At 42.6% G+C, this 22758-nt stretch overlaps 1 protein-coding gene across 10 annotated transcripts in view; it reads right to left on the bottom strand.

The window, feature by feature from the left end:
• Positions 1–9466, bottom strand: part of NEO1 (neogenin 1) — a 553038-nt gene extending 543572 nt beyond the window's left edge. For all 10 annotated transcript variants that reach the window (XM_054041102.1, XM_054041112.1, XM_054041104.1 and 7 more), the window contains exon 1: positions 9097–9466. In XM_054041102.1, the coding sequence (XP_053897077.1) occupies positions 9097–9205 (109 nt within the window). In that variant the 5' untranslated portion in view covers positions 9206–9466. The remainder of the gene's footprint in view (positions 1–9096) is intronic.
• Positions 9467–22758: the final 13292 nt, after the last annotated feature.

Raw genomic sequence — 22758 nt, 5'->3', positions numbered from 1 at the left:
AGTGTAACTGGACTAGCCGACGTGTTCCAAACTGATGTACCAAAACTGCTGGAGTATATCAATTTAGTGGATGGATATTTTAAGAACACTCGAAGAGTTTAAAAAAAAAAATCTACATTTATCTTTAAGAGATAAAATGGGAAAACATAAGTTACAGCAGAAAGACTAATAAGATTGGTCATGAACAGTAAATTGATTGTAAGTATTGGTGAAAAATTGGTGCACATTCATAAATTGAACTTACAAAAGAAATGTACTGTGTCTTAAATGGATGTGCACATGAGAGAGAAACACACCAAAAAAGCACAAAATATTTATATAACAGCTTGTAGATCACATTTCAATTATCTTTCTAGGACAAACAAAGAAAAGATTTGCAGGAAGAGAATCAATGAACTAGTCAGCGGCATAGTCAAACTGTGGAAACAATCTTAAGCCAAGGAGCAAGCCTAGAAGTTGGCCTTAAAGGTTTAATAAATCCAACAAGAATGACCACTCATTTATTTTTGCATTCAGATTCTTTCTCCCCCCCCCTCCCAGTTTATAAAGAAATGGAGGAAATTTGTGATGTCAGTGACAGCTTCTATGATTCCCCCCCCCCACAGAAAATAAAAAACAGATGAATTAACTTTCCAAATATTACAACGTATCACATTTCATTGAGCAGAATGGATTTACTATACTGTGACAAAGGATAATCTTTAGGCGCTCACACTGACACCATGCCTATTTGGTAATACCTTTTGCACATATGTTCCCTGCCCTTGAAGTAACTATTGTGTAGAGCAACTGATCTGACAAGTGAATTTTCTCAGGTATTAATAAGCATCTCAAAAAAAAAAAAAAACCACCTCAGCAATAAGTATGCAATTTCTATTAGCAATAACTATAAAAATGTAACATGTTCACTCCTAAAGTCCGTATTATAAGTTGTTATCTCCACTGTAACCACGGCACCCAGGATTCACCCCCAATTTGAGGCATTGTTATCTTCCTAAAAAGTCTTGTCTCATACTGTTCTCCAAATAGTGTGGATTTCTAATGAGTCTGATTTCATCCTGCCAGAACATTCCAACACCGCAATGGTCTTAAACAATGCTAAGAATACTCACCAACCAAACAACTTATAAAATTTATAAAAAATAATAGCATTGGAGAATATTATATGAAAAAGGAATTTGTTTACTCGTGGGAGAAGCATACACAGAATTATGTCCCCTGCAGATTTCTTTGCTTCCCCACAGAAAAATGACTTTCTGACGGGGAAGCAAAGGGAAGCCACAAGAGCGGTCATGCAACCCTCCCCAGCAGTATGTTTCAGGAGCCCAGGGCAGCCAGCAGAGAGGTAAATCACTGCAGGGCAGGAGGTGGGACTGGGGAAAGACTAGGCTGATGGCTCCTACCCTGCATGCTGGGCTCAGATGCTAGTCCCGGCTGGACTAGGGAGGACTGGACTTCCTCTTCCCCTGCACAGCATCCAGGGCCAGGTCAGACCCACCCACAGATTTCTCCCCCCCGCTGCAGAAAGCACTGAAAACTCCCCCTCCCCTCCTCTTTCCTGCACCCATTGCTGCTCAGTCCCTCTCCCCCTGCACCTGGACCACTTCAAGCCACCCACACCCAGATGCCCACTCCACTGAACCCCAACCAGCTGCACCTGGATCCCCACCCCACTGCCCCAGCATCTACACCCCCCACTGAGCCCTGCATACCCAGACTCCCTTGCCGAGCTCTATCCCCCACACACACAGATTCCGCCTCCCCCCCCAGGCTGAGCCCCAACCACCTTCACCTGGACCCCCCCCTGCAGAGTCCCATTATCATTGCAACCAGAAATCCACAACAAGCCCCAATGCATCCAGATCCCCCCTGCATCTGGGTCCCCACTGAGCTGCCCACACCCAGACTGCCCCACACAAAACCCTCTCAACCCACACCTGGATCCCTCCCCCCCCAGCCCCTCCACACTTGGATCCTGCCTTGTTGAGCCTACCTGCCCACATGGAGGGGCAGGCCCGGTCCTTGAGCTGTGGCAGGGTTGGCGGCGGTGGGGGGGGGGCGGGAAGCTGCACAGTGATCTCCCACCTCTGTGCAGCCAGTGGCCTGTGCTCCCCAATGCCATGCTGGAGCCTCCACATTTATTTGACATAAATTTTGCAGAATTTCAACTTTTTTCGCGCAGAATACCCTCAGGAATAATTTTATACGAATCCAAGTGTCACTCAGCTTCACAACTTGCAATCATTCAGTAAAGCACTTTTATATCACAAAAGAAATTCTCAGCAGCATGTAAATGTGTATTAGAAACAATAGTGATTTAATTTTCCAATTGGATTTTTATGAGGAAATCATTAAAAAGAATTTACATTAAAAAACAGACACTTAGTATATTCACAGTATTCTAGGTATAATCCATGGATTTTATAGTAGCTGGAATTACCAAATACAGTACTCCAGGGGCTTAAGTACCTTCATGCAAGAATTCAGTATAAATTGCTAATGTTTGGAGACAGGGAATGTAATGTTAATTTCTACCCATGGAATTTCTAACGGACATTTGGGTATCTGTTCTTCAGCAGGGCGCTTTGAATTTAAGAGTATCATGGCATTGCAGTAACACACTTTCTTAAAGGGCACTTATAATACTCTGGTAAAATGTTCAAAGAGCACTAACTGCTTCTATCATTCTTTTAAGGCCATTTCATCATTACACTCTCTGATGCATGAGAATGGTAAAAACACAACAATAACCTTTAACTATCAAAGTACTGTATTCACTTTATATTATTCATAGTAGATGTATATGGTTAAATGTGTATGAGTAACAGAAAAACAAGCATGCATAAACAAAACTGCATTGAATTCTACAGAAAACTACAGTACGCAAAATGGGTTACCCTGAGCCTATTTTGTGTTAGCCAGACCCTGGAGAAACATCAGAAACCTCCTTCCCCCCTCTCAAATCCTGAAGAGTCATCATCAACAATGCAGGTCTGTTTATTCCTTCATCCCATTTAATCGATAGTTTTTCTATTTTAATCTCTAAAATTATTTTATCAATTGAATGTAAAGTTTTTGCATCCATCAGTTAATCATATTGTTCACTTTGCAAAATTAAGGGTTAAAAGGTATTCTCTTAATAGTATATATTTAGCATTTGAAATACTGAACATTTTAAAAATGAAAGCACCTAATAAATTAGTTATTTATTAGATATTGCTACATCTAAATCTCATTTTTCCAACTAATATTTAGTTCCTCAAATAATACCAGTGGGGGTTGGGGAGGGGAGGTGTTAAGAACCCTATAATGCAACAAAAAAAAAAAATGTGTGTATGTGCATAAACTACATGGAATTACTCAGGTTACCATCTTCATAGAATATCAGGGTTGGAAGGGACCTCAGGAGGTCATCTAGTCCAACCCCCTGCTCAAAGCAGGACTAATCCCCAAACAGATTTTTGCCCCAGATCCCTAAACAACCCCCTCAAGGATTGAGCTCACAATCTTGGGTTTAGCAGGCCAATGCTCAAACCACTGAGCTATCCCCCCAGTAGGCAGTTTAGTGACTTAATTGGAGCACTAGCAATCAATAGACAACCAGTAGTATGGCTGGTTTCTCAAATTCTCTCATAGAATAAATATTACAGTGCTATGGATTTAAGAATTCTTTTGGCTCTTTTACCTGGTATTTTTAAGAGACACTAGGTGGGTGAGATGATATCATTTATCAATCTATTTCAGTATGATAAAAGATATGGACAGGCCGTATATTTCCCCATTCACAACCCAAATACACAGATAGGTTATTTTAAATTTAGTGAACACAGGCTACTACTTTTAAATTTAATCTCTAAAATTTGTATTGTAAGAACAAGCAGTTTGATATTTAGTGACAGTATTTTCTATCACACTTTGGGCATGTCATAGCCTACTTTTAACATGTCACATTTAACTACTAGATTTATTACTATCATATTACCATGCACTACATTAAATGTCTGTTGTAGTTAAGAAATAGACATACAAACCAATCTGGGTATTAAACCACTAATAAATAAATTTGGGATTTCTCCTATACATCACTACCAAAAGAAAAGCCTACTATTGCATTTTACTAGAGTACATCACTGTGCCTTTTCTCCATATATATCATTCAGTCTCATTAGGGCTTGCTGGGGGGGCAAGGTAACATTAGGGTAACTATGAAAGAAAATATGCAAGAAAATATTTGTTATCATTTACAAGTGAAGCCATTAAGGAGCTAGGTAACCAATATTTAGCAGAGTAGATGAATGTCTAGAGAAAATGGATAACAAATCAAAGGAACACTGGTACTTCAATGATGGGAGATTGTGAAAAGAAAGCAATGTTAGCTAAAAAAATAAACAATTATTTTAATTAGACACGTGAGAAACAGTGATCTTGATCCTGCAGCCAGTTGAGTTCTAATCTTGCAGCCATTGAAATCAAGAGAAGGTTGGCTATTAATTTCAGTGGAAGCAGAATCAAGCCTACTTTCATTTCATTAACCTCTCTCTCTAAGCCAGAACCCAGATTCCTCACAAAAAAAACCTAATATAAATATTAGATAATGGCAACAATTTTGTTACTCTTTCTCCTCTCACACATGCATTACAAAATGTGGAAATGAAAACAAATCCTTATGCATTTTTAGGAAAAAAGATCATATCTGTGATGGCATATACTTCATGAAGTTGAAGATTTCTAAAAGGTTAAAATTACTGCAACACCTGTTTTCTGTCCCAAAGTGATCTATAGGCTGCAATTTTGAAATTATGTATTGTTACATAAATGAGAAATATATTTGCCAAGAGAATGTTAATATTGTTCTTTATGTAATTTTCTTGAAAACACCCATCTTGTTCCATTTCCATGCACCCTCATTGCTTTCTATTGCTGACTAAGAGGAAAGCATGCATTAAATATTTTTTGAAAATCTCATGCAGATAGAAAGCTCAATTTTGTGTGGCTATCTGAATATTATTTAAAAAAAAAAAGAAAAAAAAAAAAGAACAAGCCGCCTGAGCTGTGTTTAGATTTCTCTGAGGATGCTTGCATAATTTTATCTTCTCTTTCAAAGTAAATAAATTAATAGTTTCTCATTAAGATACATAATATATATGTGATGATATCCATAGAAGTCATATTTATCATGCACCTTTGTCCTCCTCACCTACACTCAAGACATGAACTCAGCTCCACCAGAACTAACAACGCAAGCCTCTAAACAACTTTCAAAGACCCAACATTTATAAAACCTTCAAACAAAAATGTGGCATCTCTCCCCCACTTCCCCATATTACACTGCCCTGGCAATAATCACTCCTAGAATAGAACAGTGACAAAAGTCTGATATCTTGCAAACCACCAGGATACTTTATAGCCAAGAATAACCAAGTGTGTACTATATTATTTATATAAAGAGAAAGGAGGAACACAACTAATCCAAGAAATCTAATTTAAAATGAAAATGACTATTTTCCACACTTCCTGTTTGTGACAAATGCATACTACACATGGGTATATGTATAAACTGATCAAATCTGTGTAAATTCATACATTAGTTTACTATAATAATTTCATCATCAGTCAACAACCATTTAATTGAAACAGGACCTACAACTAAAAAAAATAAATTTAAGAACGCTAAAATGTGAAGTAACAAGGTAATAATACCACAGCAAAAGTGAGACTGAAAGAAACAAACCATCCACTTACAACTTAGCTAAGTAGCAATGTACTGCCTTCCCCTCGAGATAACAAACTTTACATAAAGCACTATCTAGAAGGATTCTACATAATACCCTTGTAACTGAGCCCATTCACTTTGCTCTTTTAACAACTATGGCTGAAAAGTTAGAAAAACTTATAGTACAAAAGACTAAACCAAACCAACCAGCTGCTACAAACTATGCTGTATTCCTGTTGCATAAAGTCCAGATAAAGAATGACTTGCAATAGTCTCTCTATTCACAAAGAAAAAACATCAAGATGGCCTTTCACTGCACTCTATTTATGGGCACTTATGCAAATGCCAAAACAATACATCATGCATAGCTTACGAGGAGTTATTTTCAATCAAGTCACTTACATGTCAAATTATATGCTGAATAGTCAATATACATGTATGACAAGTATTAGATTTATTATGCAGGTGGTGTTGGAGGTCTGTGATATACAAGAGGTCTGACTAGATGATCTGGTGGTCCCTTCTGGCCTTAAACTCTATGACATCAGTAATTCCTTTAGTCTCCTGTGTTTATAATTATTTTGCAAGTTAAATATATACAAAAATTCTTAATGAAACAATAAAAGATTTGCACAAAATCACCCAAGCACACTCATGATCTTATAACTGAAAATAAACTTTGACCTCCCCACCCCTATCTGTTTAAGTTTTTTTCTTCCCTTGCCATTTCATGTCTAACCTCTTTGGGTCAGAGAACTAGATATATTTGACCTAAATCAAACAACATATTTGGGGAATTTAATAATCATTCCATAAACAGTTAAGACAAGAGGAATTATATCATAAATGGTGACTTGGGATATTAAGCCTGGTAATACTCTTACCGACAGTAAAGAAAGGGTAAATTAATAATTTAACCATTTTTTTTTAAATATACTTTTACAATCAAAGGGCATGGGCTTCTTGTCCCTCTAGCCACTATGGCTCCTGTTAACATTAATGGGAATTACATAGTGCAACAATGCAAAGAATAAACTGGTCAATTTTAATAGTTATAGTATGTATTAGGAATGTATGACCCTACAGTAACCATATGGTTGAATTCACTCTTGGGGCTCTGCTGCTTTAAGTCACTCAAGCAGAGTTCTCTCTTTTTTTTCTTTAAATGGCACCTGCAGCACCCAGCAAGTACATTATAGTTTATATACTAGAGCAGGGGTAGGCAACCTATGGCACGTGAGCTGATTTTCCAGTGGCACTCACACTGCCTGGGTCCGGGCCACCAGTCTGAGGGGCTCTGCATTTTAATTTAATTTTAAATGAAGCTTCTTAAACATTTTAAAAACTTTATTTACTTTACATACAACAATAGTTTAGTTATATATTATAGACTTCTAAAAATGTTTAAATGTATTACTGGCACACAAAACCTTAAATTAGAGTGAATAAATGAAGACTCAGCACACCACTTCTGAAAGGTTGCCGACCCCTGTACTAGAGGAACAAAATATTTGTTTTCCAAGTGCAGTTGTCTAATATTATTCCAAGACATGCAATAACTGCAAAAACAATCTGAAGTTTAAAATCTTATATGTCATCCAAGTCCAGTGCTAAGAGGTAAAAGTGGCATGAGCTATCTTTGTAGATCACCACTAATTGGTCATTTTCAGATTGGTGAGACAATTCTAGCCCTATTTCTTCCCATCCAAAGACAAAAATATAGAAAAATCACCTAATTGGCTCCAGGCCACAGACTCAAGCCAACTTCCAGAGAATCTTCTTTTGGTTCCATCATATATAGCATGTTTTTAGTACTCTCTCTCTGTGGGTCCCTTCCCACTTCACTACATCTTTCTCTACAATATCCCATTTTTAACATCCTTTTCATAAGGGACAGGCCATACTTCAGAATTAGAACCTACAAAACTTGCATTTTGTAAAGACAAATACTCTCCTGTCATGTAAATATCAGTCACCATACATACATATTTTATAGCAGGACCCACACTGACAACCCCCATGCCAAGTTCCTGCCTAATGTGATTTGAAACAGCCATACTATACCATGTAATAACAAAGCCTATTCAGTCAATTCTATGAAGAAACTCCACTGCCTGATCAATAATTTCTTTTTCAAACAAAACCTCACCACTACAACTATCTTTAAAATGTCAAAATGCAAAAGCTACAATAGATTTCCAATCAAAAGTTGAAGGTATTTCTTGGCACTAGAAACCATTTTTTTTTAGCATGAATTCAAATGCCAACAAAGGGACAAACGTTTTTTTTTTCTTTTTAGCAAAAGCTTTGCAAACTAAGCAGCTTACACTATTAAAGACTTGATAAGCATTCTATAACATATTTAACAGATTTAACATTCTTTGTAAGATTTAGAAAACACTAATTCATATATCACATTTCAACTGGATGTGATTTAATTTTTAAATCCCTGAAAATCAGAATTCATAATGGAAACACTAAGATCATGAACAGTAAAAATCCGACAAGTGTGACTATTATAAAAAATGAAATGCTGCAAAACCATTAATTTAAAGTTTTGTATGCCTGCCAATCCCAGTGTTAAACAGGCAAAAGAGGCACAAGCAATGTAGAAGACCATTAGTGGTCACTTTGAGGGGCGAAACAATCTAGCCCTATTTCTTCCCACCCAAAGACAAAAAGATGGGACTTTTTTCTATAATTTTTAAATAAAAAAAACTTATTGGCTCTCATTTACCCAACAGGATCACCGTCCGCAGGTCGTCATTTTTCGGCTGGTAAGCAGTCCCTGCTGAAATCAGCAAAGCAGGTCTGGTCTTGCAGCTCAGCTAGGGCCCGATTCCGCTCTCACTGATTTCAATAGTAGTTTGTCCATAGATTTCAATGAGAGCAGGAAACGGTGGTCCTTGATGAAGCGTACTGGGAATGCTGAGGGAAACTGGACCCAGGTGCCTCCTGTGTCTCTCCCTGCACCGAGAAGTGGCAGGGATAACTCTACTGAAGGAGATGTGCAGTGGCCCTTACTTGTGCACGTAAGGTGCCCAAGGCTGTCCCGCTCTCACAAGTGGAACGGACCTTCCCAGAGCTGGGGAAAGGTGCCTGTAAATGCCCAGCCCGGACCAACAGCCCTGGCCTCCCCAAAGCCGCGGGGCTACCATTCCCCGCCCTCAGCGAGCCGCCTGCCCGGCCGGCCGCATCGGCCCCTTCCCTCCAGCGCGCGGGCGGAGCGGTCACCCCGGGCAGCCCCCGCGCGCCGCGCCAGGCCACTACGGCAGCCCCCGCGACCGGGCGCAACCTCCGCGCGGCGCGGAGCCCCTCTGCCCGCCAGCTCCCCGCCCACACCGCCCTCGCGCGCTGCCACAGGGGCTCGCCCGGCTCGTTACCTGCGGGGCTCTGCGAGCTGCTCCTGGCGGCACCGGCCGGGTCCGGCTGCCCTAGGAGCAGGGCGATCCACAGGGAGCCGAGGAGCCGCCTGGCTCCCCGCGCCGCCATCGCTCCGCGCCCCGAGCCCGGCAGCCGGGCACCCAGCAGCAGCTGCCCCTCCCCCGGGGGCTTCACCGGCCGGACGGGGTCCGCTCGCCCTTAACCGGTCGCTGCCGCTGCGGCGGCCTGAGGAGAAAGCTGCCCTGGTCTGGCTCCGCGGGGCTAGCGCCGTCCGTGCAGAAAGGCCGGGGAGGAGAGTCACTCCATCGCGGGCCGGTCCCAGCGCCAGGCTTCACGTCTCCCGCACAGAGCAAGAGGGGCATTCGCCGCGCTCCGCCCCCAACCACCGCCGCCCGTGCGCATGCGCAAAACGCACTTCTCGTCTCCAGTCTCTCTCCCAGCGGGAGGCGGCGCGCTCCTCCGACGGCCAAACGCCGGGGGCGCGCGCGGAGCACCACCTTCCCCCGCCCGCGCAAAGAATCCCACACTCCGCCTGGAGAGAGAGAAAACGCGGCGCGAAGGGGACAGCAGGGAAACCCGGAAAGGGACCATCGTGGGGATAGCACCGCCGAGCTCCTGCGGGAGCCGCTCCTAGCTAGGCACAGGGCCCCAGGCAGGGCTGTGAGGGGCCACCGGGCACTACTGGTGCCGGAACAGCGCCTGCTCGTCCCCCACTGACCCCCTACACTCCCTCATCCTACACCCCTCCCCCCTGCTCCTCTATACTCCCTCTGACCCCCTACACTCCCTCATCAGGATGGGCAATACCATGTTGCATGACGGACACTTAACAAAATTATCATACTTAGTGATGGACATTGGGGTGGGGGGTTATGTCATTCAGTCATTCAATTTTTTGAAAAATTACCATGGACCTCAACGTTTTTACCACAGACACTTGTGTCCGTGTATGGACAAGTTGATGACCCCAGCCCCTCATCCTACACGCCTCTGACCCCCTACACCCCACCCACTGACCCCACACCCCCTCATCCTATACCCCCACCAACCCCACACCACTTTGAACCCCCACCCGCCGCCAATCCCATGCCCCATCATCCTACACCCCCACTGACCCCACACCCCCTCATCCTACACCCCACCGACCGCCTACCCCCACTGACCACACACCCCTCTAACCCCCTACCCACCACCGACCCCACATCCCCTCATCCTACCCCGCACCAACATCTTACCCCCACTGACTCCACACACCCTCGTCCTACTCCCCACCAACTCCCTACACCCCCACCAACTCCACACCCCTCATCCTACCTCCCACCGACTCCCTACCCCCCACAACTCCACACCCCCTCATCCTACACCCCACTGACCCCCTACCCCCAGACCCCCTCATCCTACAACCCACCGACACCCTACCCCCACTGACCCCACACCCCCTCATCCTACCTCCCACCGACTCCCTACCCCCCACAACTCCACACCCCCTCATCCTACACCCCACTGACCCCCTATACTCCACCGACTCCACACCCCCTCATCCTACACGTCCCTGACCCCCATCAACCCCACACCCCCTTACCCTATCCCCCATGACCCCCTACACCTCCACCGACCCCACACCCCTATGCCCCTACCCACCACCAACCCCACATCCCCTCATCCTACACCCCTTTGATCCCCTACAATCAGCACACCACCACCACCACCACCCCCCCCCAGTCAGTGTGGACAGAGAACTCCTTCAGAGCCAGGGCTGCGAGGGCAAGCTCTGCAGCGGGGGGGGGGGGTGGAGATCCAGCTTCTCTGTCTGCTGAGGGAGCGGGACACCGGCCCAGGGGCTGTGGAGGATGGGGGGAGAGAGCCAGCTCCACTGGGGCCAAGGTGGGGAGACATAGCTCCTCCGGCAGTGGGGGGCACAGAAAGTGCCTCTCCAAAAGTAGCCACATTTTTATTCCTGCCCACCCCTGCTTATACCCCTTGTCCTCTTCTCTTCCGTGCCATCCCAACAAAGCTCTCCAACCTACACCCCTCATTATCCATACTTACCCCTACATCCCAATATGCCTTGCTTCCCAACTAATCTTTTCTCCCTCCCCCTCCCCAGCCCCTATAACCTCTAGGGTGACCAGTGTTTGCATTTGATCGAGCATTAAAACAGTGCAGAATTATGATCTTTTTATGAAAGATAAAACAAATGTTGACAGTACAAGTTATTTTCTTACATACCATCCAGTTAAGCTGGCATTACGGGGGAAAAGCAGCATGATGTCGGATCAAATTCTGGCCCTATGTGCTTCAAAGCAGGAAAAAAATTATAAGTTTTACTTCACTTAAAAAAAAATTGACTCCTTCAAATCTAGTTTCTACTCCTGGATTTCTTCAGAAAAGAGAAGGTGGGTTATTATGAACCATACTCTCCCTACATAATTTTGAGCTATACTGCATGTCCCTTCATCCCGATATTTAACTATTTCTTGTTTGGTCATCAAATGTTTTTTTAAAAATGTACCTCTGGGACTCACCGTAACCTGCATTATAGATGGCGCAGGTAAGGATCTAGGCTGAGATGAAGAATGGCCACAGATTCTTATACAGTTGCTTGCTTGCAGCACTCACCCTAACCAACATTTCAGATGGTTCAGCCTGTTGGGAATGATGCAATAAGGTTTCTGGACCATTCTTAGGAAAACCAGAACATCACATTATCCACATACATTACCAAAGAAAGTAAATACAGAAAGACTCTTAAAACAAGATTAACAAAGGGAAAACTATTAGTCATTGTAAGTTTGGTTATTATGGTGACTAGTTGCAAAGTAAAGAATACTTAGACAACATGTCCCTGTGAACTTGAAGAGAGAAAGTAATTTTGTGTTAAGAACTATTGAAAGGAATTAAGCAAATCCTGTAAAAATATTAGCTTGTGGCACCTGGTTTCTTTGAGATGGGAGGGTTTGCTGCTAAACAGTGGCTGTTGACTTTCCTGGTAACTAAGTTTCTCAAGTAACCAAAGGATAAACAAGAGATGCTTATCTTTAATAATAAAATAATAATAAAACGATACATTCTGCAATACAGAATACAACTAAATAAAAGACTAAATATACTTTGAAAAAATCAAAAAAAAGTATTTTTGTTCTTCTGGTGGTAATTAGTTGTATACAATATTTGCTATTCAAATCAAAATAATTTTAATATTGTATCATTACCAGTCAGCTTAATTCTGACTGTTGAATCTTGTATTTTTACAAAGGGAAAATAAGAGCTATGAACACACTTTCCTCCTTCATTAAACACACAAAATATGCTCTTATTTTTCCATTCCACTTTGTCTCCTCTAAATAATATGATCAGAATGTTTTATATATATATATATATATATATATATATATATATATATATATATATATGCTATCTTTGTTTCTAATTTTGTTATTGGCTAATTGAATTGTCTCTTTCAGTGCATAAATTATATAGTACTAAGACTCAAGAGGTGGCATGGTAATCATGAGATAACCAGGCCCCTGGGGCATTATAAGACATGAAACATGGCTGGGCTGGATACATCCTCCAGCTGTATGATTGTACTATAACCTGCTTTAAAACTAGTTCAAAATATTTTGCTAGGGACAAAATGTGTATTTTTGCACTTTTAACTAGATAGCAGCACTCAATTTTGTGGAATTGAGCAATAGTTTACAAAAGTTTATTGTTCACTTTGATTAATCTTATGTTTTATAACACTTGCCAGTCAATCCTCATGTTCTGCTCAATTTAGTCATCTTCATATTAAAATGAGAATATTCCTGAATTTTTTTCTGTTGTACTTTGAGAGACTGAAGAATGAAAATCTTGAGGTACCCAGAAAGTGTATCTATATAGCACTGTGATCACAATGTTGGATTGTAACAAGGGGTAACCAATTAATGAAGCTAAATGTATTGGTACAAATACTGTTGTGTAAAGATATATAAGAAACTTGGTTCACTGTGTTTATATTTTGTTCAGCATTATGGTGAGAAAAGGGTAATTTTGTACTCCTAATTATAATTACTAGGGCTGTCAAGCGATTAAAAAAATTAATCACGATTAATTGCACTGTTAATAATAGAATACCATTTATTTAAATATTTTTGGATGTTTTCTACATTTTCAAATATATTGATTTCAATTACAACACAGAATACAAAGTGTACTGTGCTCACTTTATATTTATTTTTATTACAAATATTTGCACTCTGAAAATACTATTTCTTTTGTTTTTTAATTCACCTAATATAAGTACTGTAGTGCAATCTCTTTATCATGAAAGTTGAACTTACAAATGTTGAATTATGTACAAAAAAAACTGCATTCAGAAATAAAACAATGTATAACGTTAGAGCCTACAAGTCCACTCAGTCCTACTTCAGCCAATCGCTCAGACAAACAAGTTTGGTTACATTTGCTGGAGATAATGCTACCCACTTCTTGTTTACAATGTCACCTGAAAGTGAGAGCAGGCGTTCACATGGCACTGTTGTAACTGGCATCACAAGGTATTTATGTGCCAGATGTGCTAAAGAGTCATATGTCCCTTCATGCTTCAACCACCATTCCAGAGAATATGCATTCATGCTGATGACTGGTTCTGCTCGATAACAATCCAAAGCAGAGCAGGCCGATGCATGTTCATTTTCATCATCTGAGTCAGATGCCACCAGCAGAAGGTTGATTTTCTTTTTTGGTGGTTCTAGTTCTGTAGTTTCCGCATCTGAGTGTTGCTCTTTTAAGACTTCTGAAAGCATACTCCACACCTCATCCCTCTCAGATTTTGGACGACACTTCAGATTCTTAAACCTTGGGTCGAGTGCTGTAGCTATTTTTAGAAATCTCACATTGGTACCTTCTTTGCATTTTGTCAAATCTGCAGCGAGTGTTCATAAATCAAACAACATGTGCTGGGTCATCATCCGAGACTGCTATAACATGAACTATATGGTAGAATGCGGGTAAAACGGCAGGGGACATACAATTCTCCCCCCAAGGAGTTCAATCACAAATTTAATTAACGCACTATTTTTTTAATGAACATCATCAGCATGAAAGTATGTCCTCTGGAATGGTGGCTAAAGAATGAAGGGGCATACGAATGTTTAGCATATCTGGCACGTAAATACCTTGCAACGCCGGCTACAAAAATTCCATGTGAATGAACACCTGTTCTCACTTTCAGATGACACTGTAAATAAGAAGCAGGCAGCAGTATCTCCCATAAATATAAACAAACTTGGTTTTTTTAGCGATTGTCTGAACAAGAAGTAGGACTGAGTGGACTTGTAGGCTCTAAAGTTTTACATTGTTTTGTTTTTGAGTGCAGTTATGTAGCAAAAAAAAAAATCTACATTTGTAAACTCAAAAATAACATCTTTGCCAGTGAGCTTCTTGTAGACACCAGAAAATGTTTGTAAGTTACACTTTCACGATAGGGATTGCACTACAGTATTTGTATGAGGTAAATTGAAAAATACTATTTCTTTTGTTTATCATTTTTACAGTGCAAATATTTGTAATCAAAAATAATATAAAGTGAGCACTGTACACTATGTATTCTGTATTGTAATAGAAATCAATATATTTGAAAATGTAGAAAAACGTCCAAAAATATTTAACAAATTTCAATTGATATTCTATTGTTTAACATTGTGATTAATTTTCTTAATCGCAGTTAATTTTTTTGAGTTAATCGTGTGAGTTAACTGCGATTAATTGACAGCCCTAATAATTACTTTGGGTGAGGGGGGAATATCATAGTATTTCTACACTTATAAATAAATTCCTGCTCAGCAGCCTAGGACCTGCTCAATTCTCTCCATATTAACAATCACATGGTAACACTAACTATATCATTTGAGGCATCCACAATGAATTATATTAATTTATATTAAACATCGGGAGACAGATTATAGGTGGGGTTGATAGTACTGCCTGCTATTAAGGTTGACCAACACTTCCCATAATAAGACCCTGTTTTCAGTTGCTCATACCTTTGTCAAACTAACTGTTTGGGATGAAATCTACCATGCCAGCTGTCTCCTTCAGGCAAAATTTTTCTGGAAAACTTAGCAAAAATGGTTCAGTTGTTTCTGAGAATGAGGCTAGGGGACAATAAGTTGTGTTGCCCATGTTAAAAAAATACAGCGACAGTTTTATTAAGACTCTCTAGTGCCCCCATACTTGGGAGAAGGGACTTGACATTTCATAGAATCATAGAATATTAGTGTTGGACGAGACCTCAGGAGGTCTCTAGTCCAATCCCCTGCTTAAAGCAGGACCAACACCAACTAAATCATCCCAGCTAGGGCTTTGTCAAGCCGGGCCTTAAAAACCTCTAAGGGTGGAGATTCGACCACCTCCCTAAGTAACCCATTTCAGTGCTTCACCACCCTCCTAGTGAAATAGTGTTTCCTAATATCCAACCTAGACCTCCCGCACTGCAATTTGAGACCATTGTTTCTTGTTCTGTCATCTGCCACTACTGAGAACAGCCTAGCTCTATCCTCTTTGGAACCCCTCTTCAGGTAGTTGAAGGCCGCTATCAAATCCGCCTTCACTCTTCTCTTCTGCAGACTAAATAACCCCAGTTCAGGAATCTGCCTTTTACCATCCTTGTGAAACTCCACCCAAATTTGGCCAAATTATACAGCTTTGAAAGATTGCCGTTTTCACATACTCAATAAATTGCTAGAGCTTTGCAGTTTAATTCCACAAAGGTTCCATCTGCTCAGAGCACACCCCAGTGCAGAGCTGCAGGGGGTTAAGCAGGACTTTCCCTGCAATCACAGTTCCAGGCTGCTCGGAGCTGTGCTGGATCTGGGCACAGGAACTTAGAGCAGGGAACCAGTCTCTTCTATGCTCTAAATGTCCCAGTTACTGAGGCCTAGGCAGCATAGATCAATAAGCTGCCTGAATTAAATGCAGGACCTGGGTGAGAGACAGTAAATTGGGACAAAGAGCCTGGAAGGGGAAGAAGGAAACTGGGAGTTGGAGGGGGGGAGACTGTAGCTAGGTAGGCAAGGAGATTGGAAGCCGGGAGAGGCAAAGGGAGTTGGGTCTTGCCCGCGCAAGGACTGGGATTGGGAGCAAGGGAAGGAAACAGGGATGGACTGGGAGCCAGTGAATGGGGAGATCAGGTGAGAAGCTGCGGAGGAGACAGAACGAGTGGTTTAGGGGGAAAGAGGTTCTGTGGGGGGGAACTTCCATGACAAGGAGCCAGGGTGTGGGGCAGAACTGGGACTTGCTAGGCAAAGAGAATGAGACAAGGATCTGGATGGGAGGCTGAACAAGAAGCCCAGGGAGAGAAACTGGGAATGGGAGTCAGGGGGATGTTGAAGGTGGGTGTGGAGGATGGAGGCAGACAGATCAGATGAAGAGCCAGCAGGAGTAACTAGGACCACTTGGAGAAGGAGACTGGGGCCAGATCTCAAAATTTAACTGTAAATGGAGAATTATCCTTGAGTGGGTGTGTTTTTAGTGGTTTCCCCCAGGGATCAGTTCATGGCTGTATGTTATTTGACATTTTTATCAATGCCCTGGAAGAAAACAAAGTCATTATTGATAAATTTTGCAGTTGACACAAAGACAGGGGAAGTGGTACATAAGAACAGCCATACTGGTTCAGACCAAAGGTCCATTTAGCCCAGTATCCTGTCTTCCAACAATGGCCAATGCTAGGTGCCCCAGGGGGAATGAACAGAACAGGTAACCATTAAGTGATCCAAATAATGAAGAGGACAGATCATTGATACAGAGCTGGGCGCAAGCACACATTCTGCATTTTACTACAGCCAAATGTAAAGTTATACCTCTAGGAACAAAGAATGTTGGCCACATTTACAGCATGGGGGACTCTATTTGGAAGCAGTGACTCCGAAATGGACTTGTGGGTGATGGTGGATAATCATGAGTTTCAGTGCAATGTTGTGGCCAAAAGGACTAATGTAATTCTTGAATATATAAACAGGGGACTCTTGAGTAGGAATAGGGAGGTTTTATTAGCTCTTAATCAGGGGGTGGGGCTAATCAGGAAGACCAGGGCTTCAAAAAGCCAGCTCCTAAGTGACCGGGAGCGGCTAACAGGGGAGTTTTGTGAGGGAGTTTGTGAGGATACTGGGCTAGATGGACCTTTGGTCTGACCAGTATGGCCGTTGTTATGTTTTTATGTTCTCTGTGTATGGCAGTGGTGCTACTGCTACTCAGTGGCGGATTAGCCAATGGACCAACGGGGCCCGTACCCAGGAGCTCCGGCCAATTGGGGGGCACCAGAAAAATGGGTGCCCCAGCAGAAATCTGGAAATTGAATTTAGACAAATTCAGACTTGAAATAAGGCACACATTTTTAACAGTAATTAACCAATGGAATAATTTACCAAGGGTAGTGGTGGATTCTCCATCTCTGGCAATTTTTAAATCAAGATTGGATATTTTTCAAAATATGTGCTCTAGTTTAAACATGAATTAATTCGGTAGAGGCCTATGTCCCATGTTATGCAGGAGGTCAGAGTAGATGATTACAGTGGTACCTTCTGGCCTAGGAACCTATGAGTGGGGGAATGGAGGAGAGAACTGAGAATGGCTCGGCACTGAGACTAGGCTGGGAGTCCTGTGGGGGAGACTAGGACTAGCAAGGCAAGGAGATTGGGAGTGGGCTGGGAAGGCAGAAGTGGAGAAGAGACAGGACTGGGACAGATTGGGGGAGAAGATGCAGAAGGGGATCAAGCTTGGGGTAAACTGGCAGAATAGTCTGTGCTCACAAGAGCATGCTTCCTTCCAAAATCTGGAATGGAGCCCATGATTCCTGAATCTCACTATTCCTTTGCTGTCAGCAAATATCTGTGAAACCCTCTAGCAAAGTGCCTTAACCCCCTGTAAAGCTGGCCCACATAAAGGATGACAACCTACTACTGCTAGGTAATAGAGCCAATCTTTGCAATTACTGGCTGGTAAGCCTACCTTGAGTACAAGGCAAACAAGTTGAAACTGTAGTAAAGAACAGAATTATCAGATACATAGGTAAGCATGATATATTGGGGAAGAGTCAGCTTTTGTAAAGGGAAATCATGCTTCAACTATCTATTAGAATTCTTGGAGGTTGTCAACAAGCATGTAGAAAAAGGTGATCCAGTCGATATATTTTACTTGGACTTTCAAAAAGTCTTTGACTAGGTACCTCACCAAATGCTTGTAAGCAGTCATGGGATAAGAGGGAAGATTCATTCATGGATCAGTAACTGGTTAAAAGATAGGAAACAAAGGGCAGGAATAAATAGTCAGTTTTCACAATGTGGAGAATACCAGGGTCCCTCCAAGAATCTGTACTGGGACCAGTACTGATCAACATATTCACAAATGATCTGGAAAAGAAGGGTGAACAATGAGGTGGCAAAGTTTGCAGAAGATACAAAATTACTCAAGATAGTTAAGGCCAAAGCTGACTGCAAAGAGTTTCAAAGGGATCTTAGAAAACTGGGTGACTGGGCAACACAATGGCAGGTGAAATTCACTGTTGATAAATGCAAAGTAATGGAAAACATAATCAAAACTACACATACAAAATGATAGGGTCTAAATTAACTGTTACAATGCAAGAAAGAGATCTTGGAGTCATTGTGGATAGTTCTCTGAAAACATTGGCTCAATGTGCAGCAGCAGTCAAAACAGCTAACAGAATGTTAGGAACCATTAGGAAAAGGGACAGATAATAAAGAGAAAACCTCATAATGTCACTGTATACATCAATGCTATGCCTACATCTTGAATACTGCATGCAGTTCTGGTCACCCGATCTCAAAAAGATATATTAGCACTGGAAAAGGTGCAGAGAAAGGCAACAAAAATGATTAGGGGTATGGAACAGCTTCCATATGAGGACAGATTAAAAAGCCTGGGATTGTTCAATTAGAAAAGAGATGACTAAGGGGGGAGGATACAATAGAGGTCTATAAAATCAGGAATGGTGTGGTGAAAGTGCATAGGGAAGTGTTATTTATCCCTTCACACAATACAAGAACCAGGGGTCACTCAGTGAAATTAATAGGCAGCAGGTTTAAAACAAACAAAAGGAAATATTTCTTCACACAATACATAGCTAACCTGTGGAATTCATTGCCGAGAATGTTGTGAAGGCCAAAAGTATAACTGAATTCGAAGAACAATTAGATACATTTATGGAGAATAGGTCCATCAATGGCTATTAGCCAAGAAGGTCAGGGACACAACCCCATGCTCTAGGTGTCCCTAAACCTTCAACTGCCAGACACTGGGACTAGATGACAGGGGATGGATCACTCGATAATGCTCTGTTATGTTTATTTCCTCTAAGGCATCCGCTCTGGTCACTATTGGAGACAGGATACTGGGTTAGATGGACCATTGGTCTGACCAGCATGGCCATTCCTATTTTCTTATGCTATCATTTACTCTGTTAGCTCAAGTGGCAGTGGTAGATGCAATGGATCTAAAGGTTCCAAACCTGCCAATGACCCACGTAGGTGTCAATATAATGTCACCTGATTGAATTTCTTTTTTTTTCTGTTAGTTTAAAAAAAACTGAATAAACTACACACATGCAAAAAGACTACATGAAAAGAACATTATTAAGGTTGCAAAGTGAAGCTCTCAAGCTTTAGGAAATACCAGAATTAGAGCTGCCTGTGCAACTTCAGTTCTGCCCCTTAATGCATATACATTATGGATACAGTTATTACCTGCATGAGCAAATACTTTTTTTCCCACAGGACCTGGCCTCCTTTAGTGCACAAGATGGACTATCTATGGGGATGGAGCAGTGCTGTGTAGGATCTGTAGCAAGGCCAGAATTGGCTATGTTTGAAGCTTGTTATTGCCACCTACTATGCCCTTTGGAGACGATATCAATGTTCTTTAGGAGAATTGTCCAAAAGGGGTGACTTGAACTGAGAGAGTGACTCTCTGGATTAAACATATCTTTAAACAGGGGTAGACATGGCATATCTTACACCTTAAGGAGCAGATTTTGCAAGGCAACTTGTCTCCTAATGTTAGGAGGGGCTGGCAGCTGGGCCAGGTTTGTTGGTCTCATAGTACCTGTTATTAAATGCATAGTTTAATTCAACTGAGTATTTTCTAGTCCTGTGTAAGAAGAGTTGAGCTGTACCAGGGAGCAATACTCTGCCACAGAGTAGCATGAGACAAGCTCAGAGATTCTTAGTGTCTGTGCATTAGCTTCCCAGGTAGAACCAGCTAATTGCTGTCCAGTGTAACCAGGGCCAGCCCACAATATTTTGGCTCCTGAGGCGGGGAGCTCAAATGACGCCCCCATACCCCCTTGCTTGCACCAGAACTTTGAAAGGTCTCAATTCTGCCTTCTTCCTGTTCTACTCCTCTCAAGGTACTGCTCTGCTACTACCCCAATAAAGGAGAACTAACAACTTAAAATGCCTTCTTCAAAAATGTTAAGTAACAGTTAACTTTCAAACGCCTGAACAGCAAATGTAACTTTTCTTGTCTGCATAGTAAAAACTGGCATTTTTATCTGTTTGAATAATCAAAGTGGTGCTTTCCATGCCTTCTTGGTTACAAAGATTTGAACTGCTTCCTGAAGGTCTGGGTCAGTTCATGCTCTATTGAGATGGCTGCAAGACCGACCAGCCTCTCCTGTGTCATTATGGAGCGTAGATATGTTTTTATTAACTTCAGCTTGGAGAAGCTGGGTTCTCCACTGGCAACTGTTACAGGAAGTGTTAGAAGTATGCGCAGAGCAACAAAAGCATTTGGAAAGAGGGTGATCATCTTATTTGTGCACATATATTCCAGAACAGCCTTTGGAGTTGATCCTGCTGAAATGTATCTTGAAAGGCCTCCGTCCTGAGCCCTGGTGTGTCCCCCCTGCTTTCAAAACAAAAATTAGATTGGAATGCAGCAGCCCATCTGCTCAGCAACATCGGCCATTAAAAGCACATCAACCTAGTGCTCTGTTCACTTTACTGGTCCTCCACTGAATACTGGCTCAGTTTAAATCAATTCTTCTCCTTATATCTGTCCATGGAACTGGCCCAAGTTACCTGAGGGACTGCTTCACCCTGTGAAATCATGACTTTTCATGATAACTACATTGCATTAGAATCATGCAGCTATCAAATTCAGTAGTAAAAAAGATGTATTGAAGGTTTCATGGCAACTGGCTTCCTAACCTGGAATTTACTCCTGGAAGAGATCAGGATGATGATAAACCTCAGAGCCTTCAGAGCAGAATGCAAAATCCAATTCTGTGACCAGGTGAACCACAGATAAACAACAATGAAAAAAAAAACCTAGTCTCTACTGACTGAAGACATAAATGGAGACCTATATCTTTAGGTATACACTTTGTAAACTTAGGAGGCACTCAGATACCACGGTGATGGGCACTGTATAAGAGTCTAGACAGGTGGAACCAGTAAGTGTACCATTATGAGGCATCATCTACTCATGGAACTCAAACCTCAGATCCAAGAAGAGAAGCACTGCTGATTAAGCTAAAGGAGAATCTCCAGAAGCATTGGCAATATGTTTTAAACTCAGTGGGAGTTTATGCTGTGCTGTGCTGTGCTGTGTTGCCCCACCCCCCATTCCAGGGTGCCACCTGATGTACTGTGGTACCACTGAGCCCATCTGTTCCATCAGCCTGGGCTCCCTCACCCTGTCCTGCTAAGCCAGGCCCTCAAGCCTCTGCTAGCACAGTGTGACAGACCCAGACTAGTTGGGTGCAAGAGTCTGGTCCTGTTGGGTTCCTGGTAGTGCTAAAGGACTGCTAAAGGACCTCCCCCAGCCTAAGGGAAGGATCCACAAAGTCCGGGATCTCAATTAATTATGGGGGACAACTAAAGCTATAACAGGGACAGGAGTGAGGTCACAGGGTAAACGAAGAGAACCTGATGGGGACACCGAGCAGAGAACCCGACAGCACCCACTGCTCCTCGAAGGTGTCAAGGGAGCCAGCGGATGCTGCCCAGAGGAACTCTGCCTGGATGCGTGAGCAGACGGAGGATTGGAAATAGGCCCCGCAGTCGCAGGAAACCCCGTCAGCCAACCTCCTCTCTCTGGTCTTGTAGATGGCCATTTTGGCCAGTGCTAGGAGAAGGTTGACAAGGAGGTCCCGTGACTTGGTGGGGCCACGGATAGGGAGTGCATAGATAAGGAGGTGAGGGGAAAAGTGCAGCCAAAAACCTAACAGGATATGTAAGAGGAGCCGGAATAGGGGCTGCAACCTGGTGCACTCCAGATACACGTGCGCCAGGGTCTCAATCACGCCGCAGAAGGGGCAGGTGTCTGGGATGGGGGTGAACCATCCCAAGAACATGCCTGTGCTCACAGCTCCATGAAGGAGCCACCAACTAATATCCCCAGCGGGCTTCGGGACCAGGGTGGAATATAGGCTGGCCCACCGAGGTTCCTTCAGAGGTGGTAGGAAGTCCCAACACTTCATGTCGGGGTGGGATGCAAGGGTGAGGATGTGAAGGGTGTGGAGCATGAACGTGTACAGATGTCTCCTTTGCGTGATCCAGAAACAAGCCAGCTGCAGTTCGTGCAGCCGGCTCACAGTGAAGGGGTGGTATGGTCGGGTGGGGCCACGGGGCAGGGGCCTGATGAGAAGGACCAGA

Source organism: Malaclemys terrapin, chromosome 10 (assembly GCF_027887155.1).
Source record: "Malaclemys terrapin pileata isolate rMalTer1 chromosome 10, rMalTer1.hap1, whole genome shotgun sequence".
Classification (NCBI taxonomy): domain Eukaryota; kingdom Metazoa; phylum Chordata; order Testudines; family Emydidae; genus Malaclemys; species Malaclemys terrapin.
This window is presented reverse-complemented; position numbering and strand designations above follow the sequence as displayed.